The sequence below is a fragment of the Papilio polytes genome, unplaced genomic scaffold, assembly GCF_000836215.1.
Source record: "Papilio polytes unplaced genomic scaffold, Ppol_1.0 DF824325.1, whole genome shotgun sequence".
In the NCBI taxonomy this organism is placed as follows: domain Eukaryota; kingdom Metazoa; phylum Arthropoda; class Insecta; order Lepidoptera; family Papilionidae; genus Papilio; species Papilio polytes.
Window position 1 is genome coordinate 1131955 of NW_013524879.1, and position 23035 is coordinate 1154989.

Consider the following 23035-nt stretch of genomic DNA (forward strand, 5'->3'; position numbering starts at 1 on the left):
AGAATACAAACTGCACGGTAGCGTATTTTGATTTAAAACTAGCTATCATCCGTGACTCTGTCCAAAATAATAAAATAAAAATCAGCCAGGTGTCACTATAAAGCTGAAATTCATAATTGTCTAAAATGGCTTTTTTGGCTACCATAGCGATATTTAATCAAATATATGTTTGCATGATAATCGTATATAAATATACATGTATACTTAAAAATAAACTTTAAGAAGGCGCATACATTTTACTAAACAATCGCACAACTGTTGTGCGATTGTCGATTGTTTCGCAGCTTCAACTGTTTAGTTGCACAACTAAAAATCGTGTAGTGCACCTCCATATAAGCTTATAGGAATCAAAGCAAGACTAAACAGTCGTGCGATAGTTCAGTCAAAGGTGTGCGCGCGCTCTAAATCCGTAACAATATATTTATGTAATACTTAACCGCATAATGGAATGATGTTCAAGGTCAAACTGAAGCCTTATTTAGTACTTAGAGAATATCTGAATACCAACAACAAAACATTTATTTAACTAAATATTTCCTGCGACATTACGTATAAGTTAAGATGTGTGTGGACAAAAGATATTGTTAAGAATGTATATTTTTTTTTATAACATAAGGAGGCAGATGAGCAAGCGGCCACCTGAATCCGCCAAAATGGCGAAGCGATCGCTGCCCATAGACATCCGCAATTGCAGATGCGTTGCCTACCCTTATCCGACGGAGGAGGAGACGCACATAAAGACGATATTCTCCTTCCTATGCATCTCCTCCATCGTCAAATCCACTTCCCCTTCCCATCCTCTCATAAGAAAAGGGTGGTAAAGAGTAAGGGATTTAAATTAGGCCTCCGGCACACTCATCAGGCAAAACACGGCATTGGTTCCATTTCACGCCTGTCTTCTGTGTGGTCGTGGTATTATACCGGGGGTGCCGGCCCTGCAGTCCTAAGATGTTGAAGCGGACACTACCACTGTATATACTGGTATTAGAAGTTTGAAACTAACGCAGAAAAGAAGCAAAACGAGCTGGTGTTATTACACACTACCATTTTATTAATTTTATAGTTAACTAGTAACTCGCTCTGGCTTCGCACGGATTCAGTGCTGATATTAAATATACTACAGAATCTCTATCAGTACATATAAAATTCCTCTTGAATCGCTGTATCCATTAGAAAGCTACATTATAATCCATTGCGTAGTGTTAAGGTAAACATGCAGAGGGACAGACAGACAGCTTGAAGCGACTTTGTTATATATGTAGCGAAGTTTAGCTGCTCATTTAGTCTTTAAGTCTCCCTTAGTATAGATTTAATATTTTTTTGTGACTTAGTTGTCACTGTTTGCTTTGAAGAGGCATTTACAGATTCACCAGGCTTGAGGTGACCGAGCGCAAGGCGCTTAGCCTAAACCTCTTTTATGAGTAACTAAGCTCTAGGGTTCTCTCAGGAGTCTCGGCTCGGGCCGTTACTTCGTTATTATTACCGCATTGGATAGATTTAATGAGCAAACTTTTACTATATCATGAAGATCTTTCTAGAAAACACGTGGAACAGTTTCTTTATACAATCGTTGAGATTTAGGTTATCAAAGATAAGGACCATCTTGTTTTATTGCTCTGCTATATAGGGTTGTCACACATTAAAACACGTTATGTTTATTCTACACTTAATATTAGTTCCTAGATTTACCCGCGACTCTGTCCGCAGAGAATTAAAAAAACAGAATTAGCATATGTGTTCTTCAAGACTACATCTATGCCCAATTTTTTCGAGATCCGTTCAGCAGTTTAGGCTACAAACTTTAACAAATATCCATCCACCGGTAGAGGTAGAACTAGATGATCAAGGGAATGACTGAGATAACGGATGATAGAGTTATCTGGAGGACCAAAATTTCCGCCGACCCTAAGGGAGTAGGATAAGGTAGAGACGATGTTGATGATGAAATAGAATTCTTCACCTGTAGTTATAGATTGCCAAACAATATAAAGCTTTAAAGCGAAACTCCTATAATAATTATCATCACTGTACTCTGGCTTATAATGGCGTAATATGCTAAAGAAGCGTTAGTCGTGTCGAAGTGTTTACACTGCATGTTTACGATGTACACGAGATTCTGTCGTAAATGATTAGGTCGTTAGGAAATCACTACATTAACATACTAGCTTTTACTCGTGACTTCGTCCGCACAGAATTTAAATAAAATTATTAAGTACCCAGAGTCTGTTGTTACCAAATAGTAATTTGTCAGATAACAATCCAACATGTAAAATATGTGATGAAAATATCGGATTTTCAGTTCACCTTCCCATCATTTCTACATTACTTTTTATACTAAGAGCGCGCGCAAACGATTGACTAAACTATCGGACAACTGTTGTGCGATTGTCGATTGTTTCGCAGCCTTCAACTGATTCCTATGAGCTTATATGGAGCGCACACTACTCGATTTTTAGTTTTGTAACTAAACAGTTGAATTGGCTGCAAAACAATCGACAATCGCACAACAGTTGTCCGATAGTTTAGGTCAATGGTATACATGTGCTCTTACTGAGGACAAATTAGACTTTTTGATAACATTTTTGTATTACACAGCCTAACTAAAATAAATGCTTGCGTAATTAACTTACCAGTACGAATATCTGATACCTGATTCACGTTTACTTCATACTAATATTATAAATGCGAAACTTTAGATGGATAGATGGATGTTTGTTAGAGTTTGTAGCCAAAACGGCTGAACGGATTTCGATGAAATTTGGTATCGATGTAGAGGATAGTCTGGAAGAACACATAGGCTACATAGTTTTTTTTTATTACACGCGGACGGAGACGCGGGCGACAGCTAGTATTTCATAAAATTCTGATCGTTTTGTCAACGAAGTTTTTATCACTATAAAATTCATTAATGAATGAACCGGTTTTAGAGACAATTACATCAAAGGCCTTGGCTCTGCGTTTCCTTTGTCTTTTTAAAGTGTTCGTCACGTAAACGACAAAAAAATAATTGCCACAGATCAGTGGTTACCAACCTTAAGGCGGAACAATTAAATATTTTTGCAAGGTTTTCCATTAAAACAAAACACCGAATAAAATGCATAATGCCATATTGAAGCAACTTGTAATAATTCCTTAATAAGTAAATTATAGTTAATTAGACTTTCAGTTAGCTTAAAGTACTAAGTAAAAATAAACATAAAAACCTTACATACATACAGTTAAACAGTGCATTTTTCAAATTTCCTGCGTTTAGTACGTGATAATATTAAAACTAAATGAATATTAATTAACAGAATCCCATGATTGTGAACCTCTGACACTTGACTGTCGTCACATCGAGGTTGTAAGTTACGATTGATTTGTTCTTGAAACTTGTTAGAATTAATAAAGCAAAAATTGTAAAATATACAAAAGTTAATTAAAATATTATTAACACTAACTACACTACGATATAAAAGCACTATAAAAATCAATGTAACTACTGACTACTTATTTACACTAAAAACTACTCTTACTAGGAATAGGAATCTTACTAATATTATAAATGCGAAAGTTTAGATGGATGTTAGAGTTTGTAGCCTAAACTGTTGAAAGGATCTCGATAAAATTTTGCGTAGATTTAAGCAATAGTCTGGAGAACATAGGCTTTTTACATTTGTTTTTTCATTCCACGCGGACGGAGTCGCGGGCAACTCCTAATCTATATCAATACTAATATTATAAAGAGGAGAGGTTTATATTTTAAATGTATGAGATTTACGCAAAAACTACTGAGCCGATTTTAAAAATTCTTTCACCATTAGAAAGGTAATTTATCTGTGAGTAACGTTGGCTATTTTCATTATTCTATGCAGACGGAGTCACAAGCAACAGCTAAAGTTAAGATATAGCTGTTAACATTGCTTCTATTCAAGATACGTCAGTCGTCAACATTAGTTAGTAATTGGTGACCCATCCGCCCGCATACAAGTCACCAGACATCGGCCGATGTGTCCGGACATGTCCAGTTCACAGGCAAACCAACGTAAATACATACATCGGAACCCGGCCTTTGAACTGATAGATATCAAAAGTTTATAATAATATAAAGAAGGGAGTGATGACTGAGATGACGGATGATAGAGTGCTTTGGAGGACGAAAACCCGGTGCGCCGACCCTACTGGAGTAGGATAAGGCAGGGGAGATGATGATATTACCGTACTCAGAATTGTTAAAAGATCCTTTAATATTAATTTATTATGAGTCATATACACTAGACGACTGTTTGAATATCCTAAATTAGTTAGTTTTAGACGCAGCATAAAAAATTATAAGACATGAACCAAGACCTATCTTTAAGACCTTTTTCACTAGACTTCAAGGTTTTAGAGTCACGTCTCGTGAAAATTTCAGCTTATAGAAAACAATAGCGGTAAGTATCGGGTCATATATCATTGGGTCAACGTTGCTTCTTATATCTAAAGTAAAACTGGTTAAAAGCGGTTTAAGACGATTGTTTAAGGTCTACTGGCTTCAGACGTATCAAAAATCTTCACAAACGTAACAACGCAACGCAGCATAACAAAATTATTTGCTCTACCGACCATCCCCTGACTAACGGGATACGAAATTAATTCTTATTTAATGGGTAGGAAATGTTGTAATTGCGTGAATTTTAACTATATTAGACCAACAAATCTTGATCATTTTCACTTCACCTGCTATAAAGGCTTAGATCTAAGTTTTCTGGTTTAATTGAACAGTCGAAGTGTTGAGTTAAAACTGTACAGTTCACACATAATATATTTTTTTATTATTTTATAAGGTGGCAAACGAGCAAGCGGCCACTTGAAACCGCCGAAATCGCGTAGTGACCGCTGCCCATAGACATCTGCAATTGCAGATGCCTACCCTTAATCGACGGTGAAAGGAGACGCGCATAAAGAGGATATTTCTTCTTCCTATGCGTCTCCTCTACAGGCAAATCCACTTTTCCTTTCCATCCGTCGCTCTTAAGAAAAGGGTGGAAAGGAAAAGGGACCAAAATTAGGCCTGCGGCACCACACTCATCAGACGAAACGCGGAATTGCTTCCATTTCACGCCTGTCTTCTGTGTGGTCGTGGTATTGCACCGGGCGAGCCGGCCCATTCGTGCTAAGATGTTAAAGCTGGCTCTACCACTTTTAAACACATAATAGATCAGGTTAATATTGCCACGTAATTAACTGGTGACAGTTGATGTTTTAAAATGTATCTTATGTTTTAATTTACTTCAAAAGAATCCTAAATAATCTCATGTTTACAAAAACAACTGAACTAAATAACTTGTAGAGCGTAACTTAGAGACAACTTAAATTTCCCCTAAAGGTAATAAAAATCACTTAAGAAATATTTTTTCTATTGTTTTTACCTCAACAATTAAGAAATACCGTTAAATAAGAAACTATAGTTTTTACCGGTGAAATTAAATCTAACAGTGGACTTTCACTGTCGAAATTTCTATTTATAAAAGACTAGACGTTACTCGCGACTTCGTCCGCGTGAAATTAAAGGAAACAATAAAAAACATAGCCTGTTATTGATAACATAGCTTTTTAATGTTGAAAGAATTGAAATCGGCCCAGTAGTTTCTGAGTTATTTTAATATATACAAAAATAAAAATCATTCATCTTTATAATATTAAGCTTTTACCGTAGAATTAAAAAAAATCTTAGTATTCATTATGTCCTACACAGATTTTAAATAAAATCCATGATGACTTTTTTTTATAGGGACTTTGGTTTCTTAGAACATGTCGGTCTCAAAAATGATTAACAGTGGTAGTGCCCGCTTTAACATCTTAGCACGAATGGGCTGGCACGCCCCCAGTAATACCACGACCACACAGAAGACAGGCGTGAAATGGAAGCAATTTCGTGTTTCTTTTTACCACTCTTTTCTTATAAGAAGAGGTTGGGAAGAGGAAGTGGATTTGACAGTAGAGGAGATGCATAGGAAGGGGAAATATCCTCTTTATGTGCGTCTCCTCCTCCGTCGGACAAGGGTAGGCAACGCATCTGCAATTGCGGATGTCTATGGGCAGCGGTCGCTTCGCCATTTTGGCGATTTCAGGTGGCCGCTTGCTCGTTTGCCACCTTATGTTATAAAAAAAAAATGATATGACTTAGTTTAAGATCCCGCTTATCTTAACAACTGTCATAAAGACATGGGAGATTTGATACCATTAGAGGTGTTACGTATTACGGTGTTATCACAGGATGTGAAATATTAAGTTAGTTCGTTCAAGAAACTTCGTTGTTACATGCCATAGAAAAGTGAAGAAAGAAATTATAATACCATAAAAAGACAAAATCTAGATATTTATTCTAACATTAATTTACACTTTAACGAGTATTAAGTTATTTAAAAAAAACACGCAAAGTGTTAATCGCAAAATTGTCGTTTATAGTCTAGGAGCCATCGACGGGTGTCTGTTTCGGTTGTAATACTTACATTGAAATAAAAATTAGTAGTATTATTTCGCAACATTTTGTTTAGTCACGATTGTAACACTAACATACGAGTCTCATATCTACAGGTCAATGATCTTACTAAAATTGCTGGTAATAGTAAACTCGATATTTGATAAACGAATCTTCAAAATTGCATCGATACCAAAAATATTTGGATTTTACTAGAAAAGTAGAAGTTATTAGTCGACAAATTATTACTTAGGGAGTCCCTTAGAGAATTAATACTAGAAATCTTTACGCTTATGACACTAATTAGGGTAATAGAACTCACCTTAAAGCACTTCCTTGTTCCCGTACGTCGACACCATTGATAACATCATCGCTCCTTGTCGGCAGACCCGACATCTTAACGCGGGAAGTCTCCGCCAATCAGAGGCGAGATCACGTCATCGCGTCACCAAATCGACCAATCACAGCCCAGGAAATGACCCGCTCGTATCTGCAAAGATTTGAAGCAATTTAAATTCGGAACGCGGATTACCGACTTATCCAATATGGCGAAAGGAAGTTACATTTCGCGCGTGCCGTTACGTAACTGTTAAATATAGAGTAACATTTTCCGTCTCTGTTGCACTGAGTATATTAGTAAGAGATAATATACATTTTTATATTTTTATACCGTTAAGGGTTTAAGAACATAGTCATGTAGGTTAACCATACCATAAGTGCGTTCAAAAGTCAGTTCGTCCCATTTGTAACGTTTATTCAAAACAGTTATAACAGTTATCGAAATAGCTGTTATATTACATTCAAAGTCGTTAACTTTATGGGAATCATTCAAGAGAGGAAGTAAAACAGTTTTTTATGATTCTTACAAAGTAAAAATAATGTTTGTATTTATAGGGGTATCCTAACTGTTAGAACACTAACATTTTTTTTAATATCTTATCACCTGTACTAAAAGATATCTTTATTTCTGTCTTTTACAAGAGATATTGATTAATACCGATAATTTATTACATAGGCAGTGAGATATCTTTTAAAAACATAATATTAATTAATAGGTGTACAGACAGCAAAGCAAATCAGATTTAAATCACAATTAAAATTTAGCTTTATTCGGTCGAAATAAGCTTTAATATGTCTGAACATTTTTGGCTAAACTATCGCACGACTGTGTGATTGTCGATTGTTTCAGACCTTCAACTGTTTAGTTGCACAACTAAAAATCGAGTAGTGACCCTCCATACAAGCTCATAGGAATCTAAGCAAGACTAAACAGTATGCGATAGTTAAATCAAAGGTGTGTGCACTCTAAATGTTTACTTCTCGTATTTACAGACCTCAATCTTGGAGGATATTACGTGAACTACATAACACGGACTCACGGAGACTAATAATTACATTTGTTCATATAACTCTTGTCGATTACGTCAGCTTTTAAATAAACTAACTTCCAACTCAAACTGTCAATTACATGTTTAGTATCAAACATAAATCAATTTAAACTAACTCTTATGTTTTAAACAATAAAGTCGAAATTACTCACGTAAAAATTTCGTAACTTTCATTACATTAGCAGACGCAGATTCAAAGGTGACCTTGAGACCAATCATCCTATTGAACTAGTTACAATAGACGCTAATGTAAACGTTTAAATAGACATGTGTACAACCGGCTCAAAAGATCAGCTCTTCAACTGAGTTGCTCAGCAACTAAATTTGAAGCTCATGGCTCATTACGACTGCTATCTGATGACAATCATATAGCCCTTTGAGGCAGTTTTTAGAGTTACCAGTAAGCATAAAAAAATGTATGTTGAAAGGAATCAATAAAAGCTTTTTATATTTTATTTATTACTAGCTGTTCCCGTGCGACTTCATCCGCATAAAATTATGAAAATTTTATTTTATTGTTTACATGTGTCAAATCAATAGCAAATGTCAAAATGACATGACGATGTCAAACCATGGCAAACTTGTTTCCTTGATGTTGGCAGCAACTTATGGTCTCTTTCCCACATTAGGGTTTTTACCCAACATATGTACCCCTAAGTTTAATGGCGTGAAAATATATAGCCTAAAGCATGACGTAAGTGTAGGGTTTTTTATTAAAAAAGGATTATTTAAAAATATGCTGGAATTGCTCACATCTTAGGCAACAAAGAAGTGTGTGTTTACGCTTAATTATAATAGTATAGATTTATTATTTTACATGGGTCCCATTGAATCCATCGGTAGACCCTTTCTTCGTAAGGTCGCTATTGTAAACTTTATAGATGTTGACGGTAATGTATGAAATCCATCATTGTACACAATTCCTAGGCAATGTATAATTCCTAAAATCGTTTGGAATTATTAAGAATCCACAAATGCTATTTAACAATTTATTTATAGAAAACATTTTTAATTCCTTACAATTTATAGGAAATGTTTAATTACCAGGATGTGTGTATTTAATAATCTTTGAAACATTTTACACATTGCCAAAACAGCTTCAAATTCTATACTCTTACCAGACATAGTATACAATTCCTAGTCATCACACATTTCCGGTAACATAGACACCAAATAGCTATAATTTTGTTTGAAAACACAATGTGGGCCCCGTTTAAGATTAGCAATTGTAATGCATCAAACGATGTAAACAACTTACTACGCAGAGTCGCATATCGTGAACTGTTTGCCACAAAACATAAGCGACGAGCGATTAACATAGTAGTGGGATTCAAAATATCGCTAATAAAACTGCACATTAAAATGACATCTCTTTACTCTGATTAAAAAAATCAACGATAAAATTATGAATAAAAATAAAGGGCCTATCAATTTTTTTTTTTAATTTGCCAGAAAGTATTCGTTGCATGTTGTTAAGCATTGACGAAAATTGCATGGGATTTGTTGTACACCAATTATTATAGTCGCCTAATACGCTGCACAAATCGAATATTTTTTTAAAGAGATTTTCGTGCTTTTATTCATAAATGTTTCAGTAATTTCTAGGAATTGAATTATTACAAAACGCGAAACTTAATTCCTATAATTCTATTAAGTTAAGATCTTACTGACATGAAACAAAGTCTACTAAGTCCTTAGTGTAGATTTAGTATGTACTTCACACTTAAGGATTGCTTAGGTAATCATTAAAAGACACTGTTAGCAAATGATATTAAAAAAATTTCTAACATAGTTATAGTGAAATCGCTGCTGTTTGTAACTTCGGACACACGTAAACGTGTCCAGAGTGGTAATAAAACATGCGCATGCGATGTTCGCAGTATAAAAACCACTTATATTCAATATACTAAAAATGATTTCCTTGTATTTTTTCCTTTAACTAATTTTTCCCTAGGCAATACTTTTAATATGTTCCTTGACTTTATCCTTTTACTACGAATTTCATTGTCTTTTTAGTATATGGTGGAATTTAGATATAATCAAGTATCTTCATAATAATAATCTTTGTAATTTAACACAGGTCAATCCACGCCTTGCCAGTGCTACTATCTGTACTGGCCAAGTATAAACCAGGCATTACAAACTAGTACGTTGTAAACAGTTTAAGGTTATTTTTTTTAAATGATTCCAAATTTGAAAACATGTCCAACTAGTATAATAAAACCTCTTTCGCTAAATGTAACTGGCACACGATAAAAACGTTCGAAATTCAAAATCCCATAACTGGTATCAGCCTTGACAGCCGTGGACCCGAACAGAAACCTTTAAAGTGCGTTATCTAAGGTTGTGCAATGCAAATCTTGTGCGGGCGTACATTTTGTGTCAGGGGCGTTTATTTACTTTGTTAATGCGTATTGTTCGTGTTTAAAATGGTCTTGTACAGCCCTAATGCATTTACTAAAGATAGCTTAAACCTATCACGATTCATCCAACAAAAACCGATGCGTCGTTTTTTTTTTTAAACGGTTTTATAACGGTAATCCTGATGAGAATTAATATCGTTAAATATATCGTCAACTGTCCTCAATAACTATAAAGTTTTTAATCCGACATCTTGTAGTAGGAGAAATCCTGTTTCAAAGTATCCGTTACACCAGTGAGGCTAATTTTAGCTTGTTTGTTTTATCATGTATACCCAGGGTTTGACGACGATCCCACCTAGATTAGACAGACCAAAGTGAAGATGTGGTCAAAGGATGGTACACACTAGTTCAGTAAGTACCCATTCACACTGCTCTTGAAGGCACCCACGTTATAACTTTGCTGTGCGCACTTGAAACGATGTCTCAAATCGCTTGTTCTAAACTTTTCTAGACTCGACTCTATAAATAGACTTTGATGGCATCATCTATTTGATAGCAATCAAGTCTTTAAAGACCTCAGATATCGATGACGTCATAACAGACTATAGTTTTGGACCTGAAGTCTTTCACAATGACCCACTTTAGACCTCGTAGAAGGTCAACACTACAGGATTGGCAATAATTTTTTCCTAATTTATTTTCAAGTAAAAAGACGTAAAAATTAGGTTTATAAATATTACGTTCAATTTCAAGGAGTCAATGAAAGTTGGTTTAAAACAAAATGGATGGATGGATGGATGTTTGTTAGAGTTTGTAGCCTAAACTGCTGAACGGATTTCGATTAAATTTGGTATAGATGTAGGGGATACTAAGGACACATAGGCTACTCACTATTTTTTTTAATTCCGCGCGGACGGACTCGTCTTCGTAACATATTTTTGCTACAACTTTGAAATCACATTAAAAGAATAATAGTTAGTACAACTTTCACAAATTGAGGTTATAAATTTGGGACAGCCCTATAAAAATCACGTTATAACAGCTAATTGTAGCGCTATAACGCTATCGCGTAGACAATAGCTGACTCAACAGTCCGTGGGCCGTAGTTAACATAATTAACAGCTGTTACTCTTCATTCTTTATAACGAATACAACACAAATGCTAGCATTACGGTAATTTCTTCAATGAGTAAACTCTACTCTACTTTTATATCTATAGCTACATTTCTTTTGTTAAAAAATAGCTTTCGCCCGCGACTCCGTCCGCGTGGAATTAAAAGAAAACGGAGTATCCTATGTGTTCTTCCAGACTATCCTTCCGAAATACGTTCAGCCGTTTAGGCTACAAACTCTAACAAACATCCATCCATCTAAACTTTCGCATTTATAATATTAGTATGAGTAAATGATCTGTAAACAGAAAATATCTACAAGTGTATTAACGCTGTAGGACTTAACTCAATGATTTTTAGGTTTCTTAACTGTCGATTCGTCTGTGAATTTGTGTGCCCTTAACTCAGAAACGGATGAATTTATTTCGATGAGGTTATCGTTTATTTATTGTGGTAAGCATAACTTAAAATGTACTACATATTTCATCTAACTTTGAGCACTTTACAAATCATTGAAAATTTTAATTGAATTTTGATTTCATATCGTAAGTCCTGAGATTTGTTTGTACAACCATTAAAAAGGGATATATAAATGACATATTAAATAATTATTTTCCAGCTATAAAATGCAAGAAGCACATTTGTGTTCTTTTAGCTACAAAATTAACAAATCTATAAAACAAGCATTTGTAAATAGGTTTATTATCCTATTAAATTTTTAACGTGTTAAAATCTATGTATATTGGGGCCAATCGTTCCAGTGATTCTCTTAATAGGTACACTGCCGGCCAAAAGTTTGAGACCACTTTGTACACAGGTTATAATTTGTAAAATATTTTAAATCTTCGTATGATAACATAACAATATGAACACCTGTGTAATCTACTAATCATTTTGAATGTCTAAACACCATTCAAGAAACTATCAATAAACTAATAGCCCGGTTACCAAGATTGGTCAAAAAAGTTATAAAAAGTAAAGGAAGATTTTTCGAGGATAAGTTAGTTTAAATAGTACATTTTTTTTATTCATAATAATGAAAATTATTGTAGTTTTTAAATTATTTTGTTAGATACAAAGTTCCCTATTAAGTAAGGTAAATAAATAATTTGTAGAGCACTAAATTTTGGAATTTTATTCAATATTGTAAGTTTTTCAAGGTGGTCTCAAACTTTTGGCCGGCAGTGTATATTGGTGCCAATCGTTCCAGTGATTCTCTTATGAGGTAATTTTTAAGTTATTTAGGTTCACAATAAACCGGATCTCGTAATCTAGTTTGGAATAATCTAGATCTAGGATCACATCCTAAGAAATACGGTTAACATTACGTTTGTTTGTATAACACAGATTTTTCTTGTTTTATGTTTAGTTTACTGATAAAATGTTTTCTTGGGAAAGAAATTAGTTTAATCATGGTTAGAAACCAGCCTTATAAAATGTATTTTTACTTTTAAAACATATGAGATATAGTTTGTCTAAATAATTTAGATAGTTTGACAATTCACTTCAAATTTAGTAGGGATGGGTTGCGTAAGATCAGTCATGAATCTTATCGATTTTCTATTTTTATTCTTATAGAAGTTGGAATCGATAGATTTATAGTTATAACATATGAATTTTTAAAAAAAAAACACTGTTTTCTAACATTAATAATGGCCATAACAAATAATGAGAGTAAATAAATGTCTATTACTACTGCAGCCGTACATAATCGAATTGGATTTCGCTATTATTTCTGTCATCGCTAAATTCTCTACACTATAATCAATACTAGAATTGTCCTCTAAATTAGTGAATAAGAAAATAATAATTTTAGTCGAGTTTGTTAATATTTTAAACCGAATATCGATAGTTCAAAATTGTTTGCTATGTGTGTTTGTTTCGTCACTACGATACCTGTCTATTAAGTATGGCATTTGATTTTATATGAATTGAATTCGATACTTCATATGCGTTATTTATCTAACTAATCTAATTTATTAAGACAAACTATAGTAAGATATTTTCGAAAAATTTCAAACCATGGAACCTGTTCAAGGAGTTTTTACATGTTTTTAGGTCTCAAGCCATTAGAAAAAAGGAAGAATTTAAATTATTTGAAATTGGAACACATTGTCAATGTCATCGTATTTTCTATGTCATTTTCTGTACATATTTTACCGATACACACGTCTCCGTTAAAAATAATTTTATTTCTAAATTTTTTACGATATACAGAACCTTGCGTTTAGATAGACATTTTTACTAAAAAAAAAACTTATAATATCTATAAATATTACACTATCTATACTATTATAATAAAGCGTAAACACACACTTTTTTTGTTGCCTAAAATGTCAGCAATTACAGCATGTTTTTGAATAACCTTTTTTTTAATAAAAATCCGTACACTTACGTCACGCTTTAGGCTATACATTTTCACGCCATTAAACTTAGGAGGTAAATATTTTGGATAAAAAAATATGGGAAAGAGACGTTGTTGTAAGTTGCTGCCAACATCAAGGAAGCAAGATTGCCATAAGGTAGTTGGTATTTTGACATTTGCAATTGAGAATTTGAGAAATGTAAACAATAAAATGATTTTTTTTATAATTCTATGCGGATGAAGTCGCATGGGAACAGCTAGTTCTTTAATAAACAATAACCGGAATTAATTTATAAAATACTTGACCTATAAATACATTGCAATCATTTTTACAATAAGTATTGTATAAGTATAGATTAAATATTGAACATAAAAATTAAAAACAATCTGAGCGCTGTTTTCATTTCCGCTACAGATTATACAACATAAGATGGCCTGAAACAATGGTTGTTCGGAATAATGGCGTACTCATCGAGAATTATTGAATATGGTGTGTGGTACAAGTTATAAGAGAACACTATTGTATTTATTCCGAAAAATAAAATGTATTGCTCCTGATACACACAAAGAAAATTATATATACTAGATATCATTACAAAATGTTTCTTTAGAAACAAAAACATTAAAAAAAAACGTTCTAAATAAACGTTTGGGAAAAAGAAGTTAAAAAGTTAAGTACCTTCTGCATTATTTTCGAGTATACTTTGTATATTTATTTCCATGCAACCATTCAATAACCAAAAATATAAATGTCAGAAAGTTTGTTGGCCTTTTTGGAGCGATTTGACAAAGAAATCACCTTTGTTCAGATATATTGACTTATACTCTTGACAAACTGTGAGTATTAAATAATCTTGAAATATACAGCTTACAATAAAATAAGAAAAAACAATATCTTTCTATACTTTATTTCAAATATTTCATAAACAATGTAGCCTGCGTACGCCTTCCTCTGACATCTTGTACCATACAGTAACATTAGAAAGCGATCTACCGTCAATTGCCAATTTAGACAATTTGTGCATTATAGTCGCGTTCGGTGAAACGCACGTGTACTAATAATGCATCGCAGTGTACACACTATTGAATGGTACGGACTTTATAGAATATTGATTGTATTACATCATAAAAGGTGGTCAATCGATTCTTTATTTTACTATCGGTTCTTCAAGGATTTTTGACGCTCCTTACGGCAAAGGAAAAAGAAATAATTTAAGCTGTATTTATTGAAAAAGAAATTACCGAATTTGTTTTATTTTATAGTACAAAGTGACAAACGAACAAGCGTTTTACGAAATTCCAAAGTAGCATAGCAACCGCTGCCCATAAAAAGGTTCATTAGGAGACTGTTGCCCACCTTTAACAGATGGGACGCACAGAAAGTCGATATTTTCCCTACCTATATGTCTCTTGAAAAGGAGACAAAGACTCAAATTAGGGTCATCATAAAACGTATCAAAACGCGGAATTACTTTAGTTTAACGATTGTCTTTTGTCTTGCAATATATGAAGGACTACGACCTCACCTCTAAAGTCTTCAACCATTATTGAGGACGCATACTCATAATTTACCTTAACCTATTCCCGTAGAATCAGCACGAGTTTTCGTCCTCCAAATAACTATCGCCCGTCTCAGTCATCATCCTTTTTGATACCTTTCATGCAATCCATCCATCTCTTTCTACACCTCTACCGTATCCTTAGGGTCGTACAATTTCTGTACAAAAATGCATTAACGTTAACAATTAGAAATCGTTGTAACACTTTGTACGACCTATATCGATAAATAACTTGTAAAGACAGACAGAACGGTTATAAAGAATTCCGGGTTACAAGACCAAAGAATATCCACCTGCAATAATAAGGAAACGAGTTCACGAGAAACAAAAATAAACTATACATTCTTGACATTTTAATTGTGAAATGATTTAATTCTAATACACTTTAACTTATAATGTAAAAATAAATCAATTTCACTAGTTTATTAGGTTTTGGAAACATTAAATTCTATTGGAGATCATCATCATCATCACCAGCTCACTATACGTCCCCACCGAGAGGCTCGGAGCCTACCCTAATCAGGGGTGACTAGGCCATAGTCAACCTGCACTGCGGGTTGGTTGACTTCACACATATCTTTGAATTTCTTCGCCGATAGGTGCAGGTTGCATCACGATGTTTTCCTTCACCGTAAAAACGTCGGGTAAATTATGTACATATGAAAATTCGAAAAATCTAAAATCACATTGGTACAGCGGGATTCGAACCCAAGACCTGTAGATTACAAGTCAAGTGCTTAACCCACTGAGCCACCGACGCTCTAGGAGATAGTTTATTCTAAAATAGGCAATAAATTTTACACGTAAAGTAGTTGAAAGGAATTGATATGGAGAAATAATCATCACCAGCTCATTATATGTCCCCATTAAGAACCTCGGAACCTACCCTAAATTAGGGTGACTAGGCTATAGTCAACTGAGCTAGGCACACATATCTTTGAATTTCTTCATTGATATTTGTTTTCCTTCACCGTAAGAACTTCGGGTAAATTATGTACATATGAAATTCGATAATCACATTGACACCGCGGGATTCGAACCCAAGACCTGTAGATTATAAGTCAAGTGCTTAAACCCCTGAGCCATTGACGTTAACGCACAACGCGACAAATAATAAAAAGCCTAAAGACTGGCGATCATTTATGGTCGCGGAAGCGTTCTGTAGTAATCACCGGGTCAGATAAGTCTGCCTATAAATGAACATCATATAACTATCTCATTCTAAATACCAAACCCATTACGTTTTACGTTATCTTTAAAACAAAGTCTCTTTGTTAATTTCAACAAAGAGGAATTCTTTATACAGATTAAAAAACAATAACTTCCGAAATCATACACAAACTAGCTATTGCTCGCGAATTCGCCCGCGTGAAATTAATAGTAATTAAAAAAACATAACACATGTTACTCACGGATAAATTATCTTTCGATCGGTGAAAGAATTTTTAAAATCGGTACCTTTTGAGTTATTTCAATACATACAAAAATGCAAATCTTTCCTCTTTATAATATTAGTACAGATATGGAGAAGGATTTGTCTTTCTTTTCTTAGTAGGTATAACAGTTTTTATATATCTTAGGCGCTCTAAATACTCGTGTCGCTAAGTACGGTGCGCAGAACACAATAGGTGTAGCGGGATAAAGCGGGATGAGCGTTCGACGAAGACTTTGGCTGTCAAGATATTTGAAAAGCGTGATAAAGTATACTATTATCTTCACAATTTTACTTCTTATAAATGGGAAAGTTTAGATGCATGTTTGTTAGAGTTTGTAGCCTAAACTGCTGAACGGATCTCGATATGTGGCACAGTACTTTGTATTTTGAATTCCACGCGTACAGTCGGACAAAGACAAAAGGCAACACGAAAAAAGTTTAATAGAGTTAATAACCTCTATTTTGAAACATCTTTATTCTTAAATAATATCAGTATATTAAAATGCAAAACTGAATTACAAAGAACTGTACTAATCTAATCAATTCTGAGAATCGATTCATCGTATTCGAATTAAACCCTTCCTAGAATCGATTACTCCGACTATAGAATGTTTACATAGACTTGATTCCTCGAAATCGAACAGGGATTCGACTATGCTACTTGTAAACTTTGGATTAAACTAACAAATTCCACGAAAAAGAGTAGACAGAGACGATAAAATTACAAGTAAAAATGATTAGATTACTTATTCCGTAATTTTTAATATTGAAGTCAAATCGTCAAATTAAAACAGACTAACTGTTACTCGCGACTTCGTCAACATAAAATTAAAAAATAAAGCCTTTTTTACTCACTGATAATGTAGCTATTTAATGGTGAAAGAATTGTTGAAAATGGCCCAGTAGTTATTTCAATACATAAAAAAATATAAAAATACAAACATTTCCTCTTTACAACATTAGTATACATTTGCCTTGGATTACTAAATTATATTGGAAGATTTTTATTCTAGTCTACAGTTAAATAGAATACAGAATTGATTTGTTTATAATAAAAAATACGGTTTTCGATTGTTTTAGCACAACATAGAGCGGGCGCACACCATTGACTAAACAATCGGACAACTGTTGTGCGATTGTCGATTGTTTCGCAGCCTTCAACTGTTCAGTTGCACAACTAAAAATCGAGTATTACTCCTTCATATAAGCTCATAGGAATCAAAGAAAACACTTGTGCGATATTTCTCTCACGCTTAATTAACAAGTCTGTAGTTATATCAGTGATGTTTCAATAAGACGTTTGTTGGCCGGCACGCCAGGTGTAATACCACGACCACACAGAAGACAGGCGTGAAATGGAAACAATGCCGTGTTTCGTCTGATGAGTGTGGTGCCGGAGGCCTAATTTAAGTCCCTTACTCTTTACCACCCTTTTTCTTGTGAGAGGATGGGAAGGGGAAGTGGATTTGACGATGGAGGAGATGCATAGGAAGAGGAAATATCCTCTTTATGTGCGTCTCCTCCTCCATCGGAAAAGGGTAGGCGACGCATCTGCAATTGTGGATGTCTATGGGCAGCGGTCGCTTCGCCATTTTGGCGGATTCAGTTTGCCATGTTATGTTATAAAGTAAAAAGTAATTATAGACAGTGGTAACCCACACTAAGAATTCAAGAAACTATCTTAAAAGACAAGTTAAACCAGAACATATCAATTAGTTAATCAAGTGAAACTTACTAAATACTTGCCCTTTACTTTCGACTTTGATTTATTGTTTTTAAATATAAAATATTATACAAGTTATCGGTCGTTAGAAAGTTGTCTACAAGGCAAAGGTAACATTGGGATTATGCCACTGGATATTTTAATACTAGTTACTTTGTTTATCCTCACTTGTATATTTAACAACTAGCTGTTCCCGTGAGATTTCATCCGCATGAAATTATTAAAACTTTATTTTATTGCTTACATTTGTCAAATTCAATTGCAAATGTCAAAATTACCATTACCATAATAACCTTGCTTCCTAATGTTGGCAGCAACTTATGGTCTCTTTCCCACATTAGGGTTTTTATCCAAAATATATACCCCTTAGTTTAATGGCGTGAAAATATATAGGATAAAGAATGATGTAAGTGTAGGGCTTTTTATTAAAAAAAGAATTATTCAAAAATATGCTGATTGCTGACAACAAAGAACAACTCTAGGCAACAAAGAAGTGTGTGTTTACGCTTTATTATTATAGTATAGAAGTATAGATGAAAGTTGTATTATTCAGGGCCTGTCCCAAAAGATAAAAATCCAACGTATAAAATATGTGATCGGATTTTAGTACTCTATATAACAGTGAAGCTATCTGAACCTCTATCAGCCAGTGGTGGGACAGGCCGTAAATATTACAAACTATTATATTAAACAAAACTAGAGAAAATTACTTTACAAATACTACTACAATTACTTTATAATTACTACTACAAAACACATTTTCGAAATTTTGGAACACGTTTTAGCTCCGCTTGTTAATTTAATTAAAAAATGTTAAATCACTGGCCGTTTGTTTCAGGCGAACATTAAAAGAAAAAAAACATACAGACGAATTGAGTACCTCCTTCTTTTGGGAAGTCAGTGAAAAAATAGTCCGTGCTTTACGACCAAATTAAATGTACGAAATAAACATACAAGGACGTAATTCTGACCACTGCACATACATAGTTTGAAAAAAGTAAGCAATAGTTAATATTCAAAAACGTATTGATCAAGTAATTTGTTAATATCTCTTTGAAAATGTACACTTTACAATTTTTTATTAATTTTTTTCTTAACAATTATTATTCGCATTTTAGATACACATAACACATATCAGAAAGCATACATTTAAATCAAAAACGCTTACTGAAACGTCATAAAAAATATGTAACGTCCTAAAAGATAAAGCCACGATTAAATAAATGTAATTAAAATACTGACATGTGTCATTGTAAGCGGCATTTAAGATATGTTTAAAATTCGTTTCAGAATTCTACCGTTACTATATTCGATTAATCAAAACAAGTTTCTCGACTTAACGATTACGTTATCTACATATGTAATTACCCAATATACATTATCTATGCAATATTATAAATAGCTAATTAAATTTCAAATTTAAAGTATTATACATAAAGCTCTTTTTCTATCAAATTGTGTGACATAAACATTTTGTATTGTATTTACAAGTTTTCACGGACAAATTTGACTGATTACCTCATAAATGTATTAAAAGGATGATTATATATTCATAGATTAAAATGGCATTTATTTTAAAGTGTCAATTACTTTTTATTAAAGAAACACAAAATTTAAATCGTATAACATCTTAAACTGCTAATATTTTGCCTTAAGAACTTCAAGTTTTAAATTATCTCCGGAACGTCTGTCTGATTGAGTTTGTAGCTTAAACTGCTGGACGGATCTCGATAAAATTTGGCATAGATGTAGAGGATAGTCTGGAAGAACGAATAGGCTACTTATTTTTTAATACCACGAAGTCGCGAACTAAAGCTAGTGAAATATATGGAATAATACATTGAACCTCCTTGACAAACAACAGTATACTGCATCGTAAAGTGAAAGCGAGGGCCAAATGTCTCGGCGCCGGATCGTCTGTAGCAAGCTTTATGCTTTAGGCAATCGATATTACTATTTGTTGTTAATAGGGCATTGACCTTCGAGAAACTTTGTGGTCAGCACTTGAAGGTTGTCTACGGCTTTTGGGGGCAAGAAATACTACAGTTTAAAATGACAACCACAAACATATTTTACACCCCAATATCTTATCGGAATTAAAAAGAGTGTAATGGTTTTTATGAACAAACTAGCTTTCGCCCGCGACTCCATCCGCGTGGAATTAAATTAACAAAAGTGAATAGCCGACGTGTTCTTCCAGACTATCCTCTACATCTATACCAAATTTCATCGAAATCCGTTCAGCAGTTTAGGCTACAAACTTTAACAAACATCCATCTAAACTTTCGCATTTATAATATTAGTACGATTAACCGATTTTTCATGAAAAAGGTGTCTGTTTCTTCTGGAAACGAAACATGTATTTATACATTTCTATATAAAACTACTAGGTTCTAACCGAGACCTCGTCCGCGTGTAATTATTAAAAAGTATCCTATATTCATCCAGACTATCCTCAACACCAAATTTCATCGAAATCCGTTCAGCAGTTTATGCTACAAAGTAACGAACATCCATCTTAACTTTCGCATTTAATATTAGTAAGATAACTAGAGAACGAAACTACTTATCCATTTTGTAACTCCCTATCATACTTTCTAACGCATTTATTCTCAATTCATCTAACACATTTTGATACTTATCGCTTAGAAAATAAAGGTTATATTTATTTATAAGTGTTTGATTTAATCTAATGTCTTCAATGAACGTTTCAAAGGAATGCACACATCTGTATGATGTCATAATGTAATGATACGTTTCCACTGGCGAAACATTGACAAAAACATATCATATACCTATTTCCTTGATTTTTTTTTATAATATAAGGTGGCAAACGAGCAAGCGGCCACCTGAATCCACCGAAATGGAAAGCGACCGCTGCCCATAGACATCCGCAATTGCAGATGCGCTGCCAACCCTTGATTGACGGAGGAGGAGACGCACATAAAGAGGACATTTCCCCTTTCTATGCGTCTCCTCCACCGTCAAATCCACTTTTCCTTCCCTTCCTTCTCTCTTAAGAAAAGGGTGGAAAGGGAAAGTGACTAAAAGTAGGCAAAAAAGTGAAAAACATTGAATTGGCGCAGGTAAGCGCTTGACCTGACTTTAATCTCCACGTCTAATGTAAACGGCGGATTTTAAAAAAACAGTAGCCTATATCTTCTAGACTGTTCTACATCTGTGCCAATCGTTCAATCATTTTATATCTATACCTGTACTAATATAATAAAGCGTAAACACACACTACTCTATGACGTAAGATGTCAGCAATCACAGTATATTTTTGAATAACTCTTTCTTTAATGAAAAGCACTACACTTACGTCACGCTTTAGCCTATATATTTTCACGCTATTAAACTCAGGGGTTAAATAAATTGTTAAAAACCCTAATGTAGGAAAGGGACCATAAGCTACATGCTGTCAACATCAAGGAAATAGGAATACATACCATTTTCGTCTTTTACCATTCAAAGCAAAGCTTTTTTTAGTGACAGTTTGGTATTTTAAGGGCTTTTGTTTTTTTATTTCTTTGTCTACAATATATTTAATTTGGCTGTGTGCTTTGAACATGCTATTGGTGTAGCTTTCCAGTAAATAAATAAGGGTAGGAAAATTAATTCCATGACCATCACGACACTAGGAAGTGTAACCGACGCAAATCAATAGACACCATTTAGCTTCAGAGGTCATTTAATAAATTACCGAGACGAATACTTTTAGTATGGTTTATTGTTTTTAAGTGATTCTATTGGTTTACAGTCCGATTGAACTAGAAACTTAAATGTATCGACCTTCTTTATAAAATCACCTTATTTAATGTGAAATTAGTATGACCTTTTACGTAATATCTGAGGTATTTGTTTCTGGTCAAATACAACTATATTCATAGGATCGTCATAACTAAATATAAAAGTGTAACTTTCATACGCGACTTCGTCAGCAGACATTGTAAAACATAGTCTTAAAAGGGGAAAGATTTATATTTTTGCGTGTATTCAAATTAAAAAAGTACTGTGATGATTTCAAAAATTCTTTCACCATTAAAAAGCTACGTTATCAATGAGTAAGACAGGCAACATTTTTTTTACGGTTATTCTTTACTTTCACGCGGGCGAAGTCGCGAGCAACAGCTAGTTTCACTTCTTGGAAACGCAGTATCCCTTAGCGCCTCACTCCTGGTATATCCCCGATTCCCATACAATTACAATTACAAGGAATTACGCGCCTGCACACCCGATGTCCCAGTTACACACGTGTTGGCCGTTTACTGACCATACGAGGCGTAGGGTTACCATGATTTTGATTACAAGTGGGGTAAAATAATAAAAAAACAATTTTAAATTCATATGCATTAAAAAAGATAGATCTATATGGTTTTAGTATTACTTAAAAAAAGTACTAAAATAGACACTTAATTAATACTTTTATATAAATGGTAATCATATTCTTGTATTATAGTTATAATTATAATTACTCACTGATCTTCCTACATTTTTGTAGCTTTAACAACATTTTTGCATCAACTTTTATTGTAATATCAAACATTACAGTCTAAACAATAAAATATCAAATTTTTGACTTTACAATGTCAACAAAAGGAACTACAAATGTTTATTTTAGTAACCAAAATTGTATTCCTTCTAAAAA

At 33.7% G+C, this 23035-nt stretch overlaps 1 protein-coding gene across 1 annotated transcript in view; it reads right to left on the reverse strand.

Moving 5' to 3' along the window:
• LOC106099879 (golgin subfamily A member 4-like) overlaps positions 1-23035 on the reverse strand; it is a 52146-nt gene that overhangs the window by 26881 nt on the left and 2230 nt on the right. Inside the window, exon 2 of the mRNA XM_013278563.1 lies at positions 6765-6932. Within this exon, the coding sequence (XP_013134017.1) occupies positions 6765-6838 (74 nt within the window). The 5' untranslated portion in view covers positions 6839-6932. The remainder of the gene's footprint in view (positions 1-6764; positions 6933-23035) is intronic.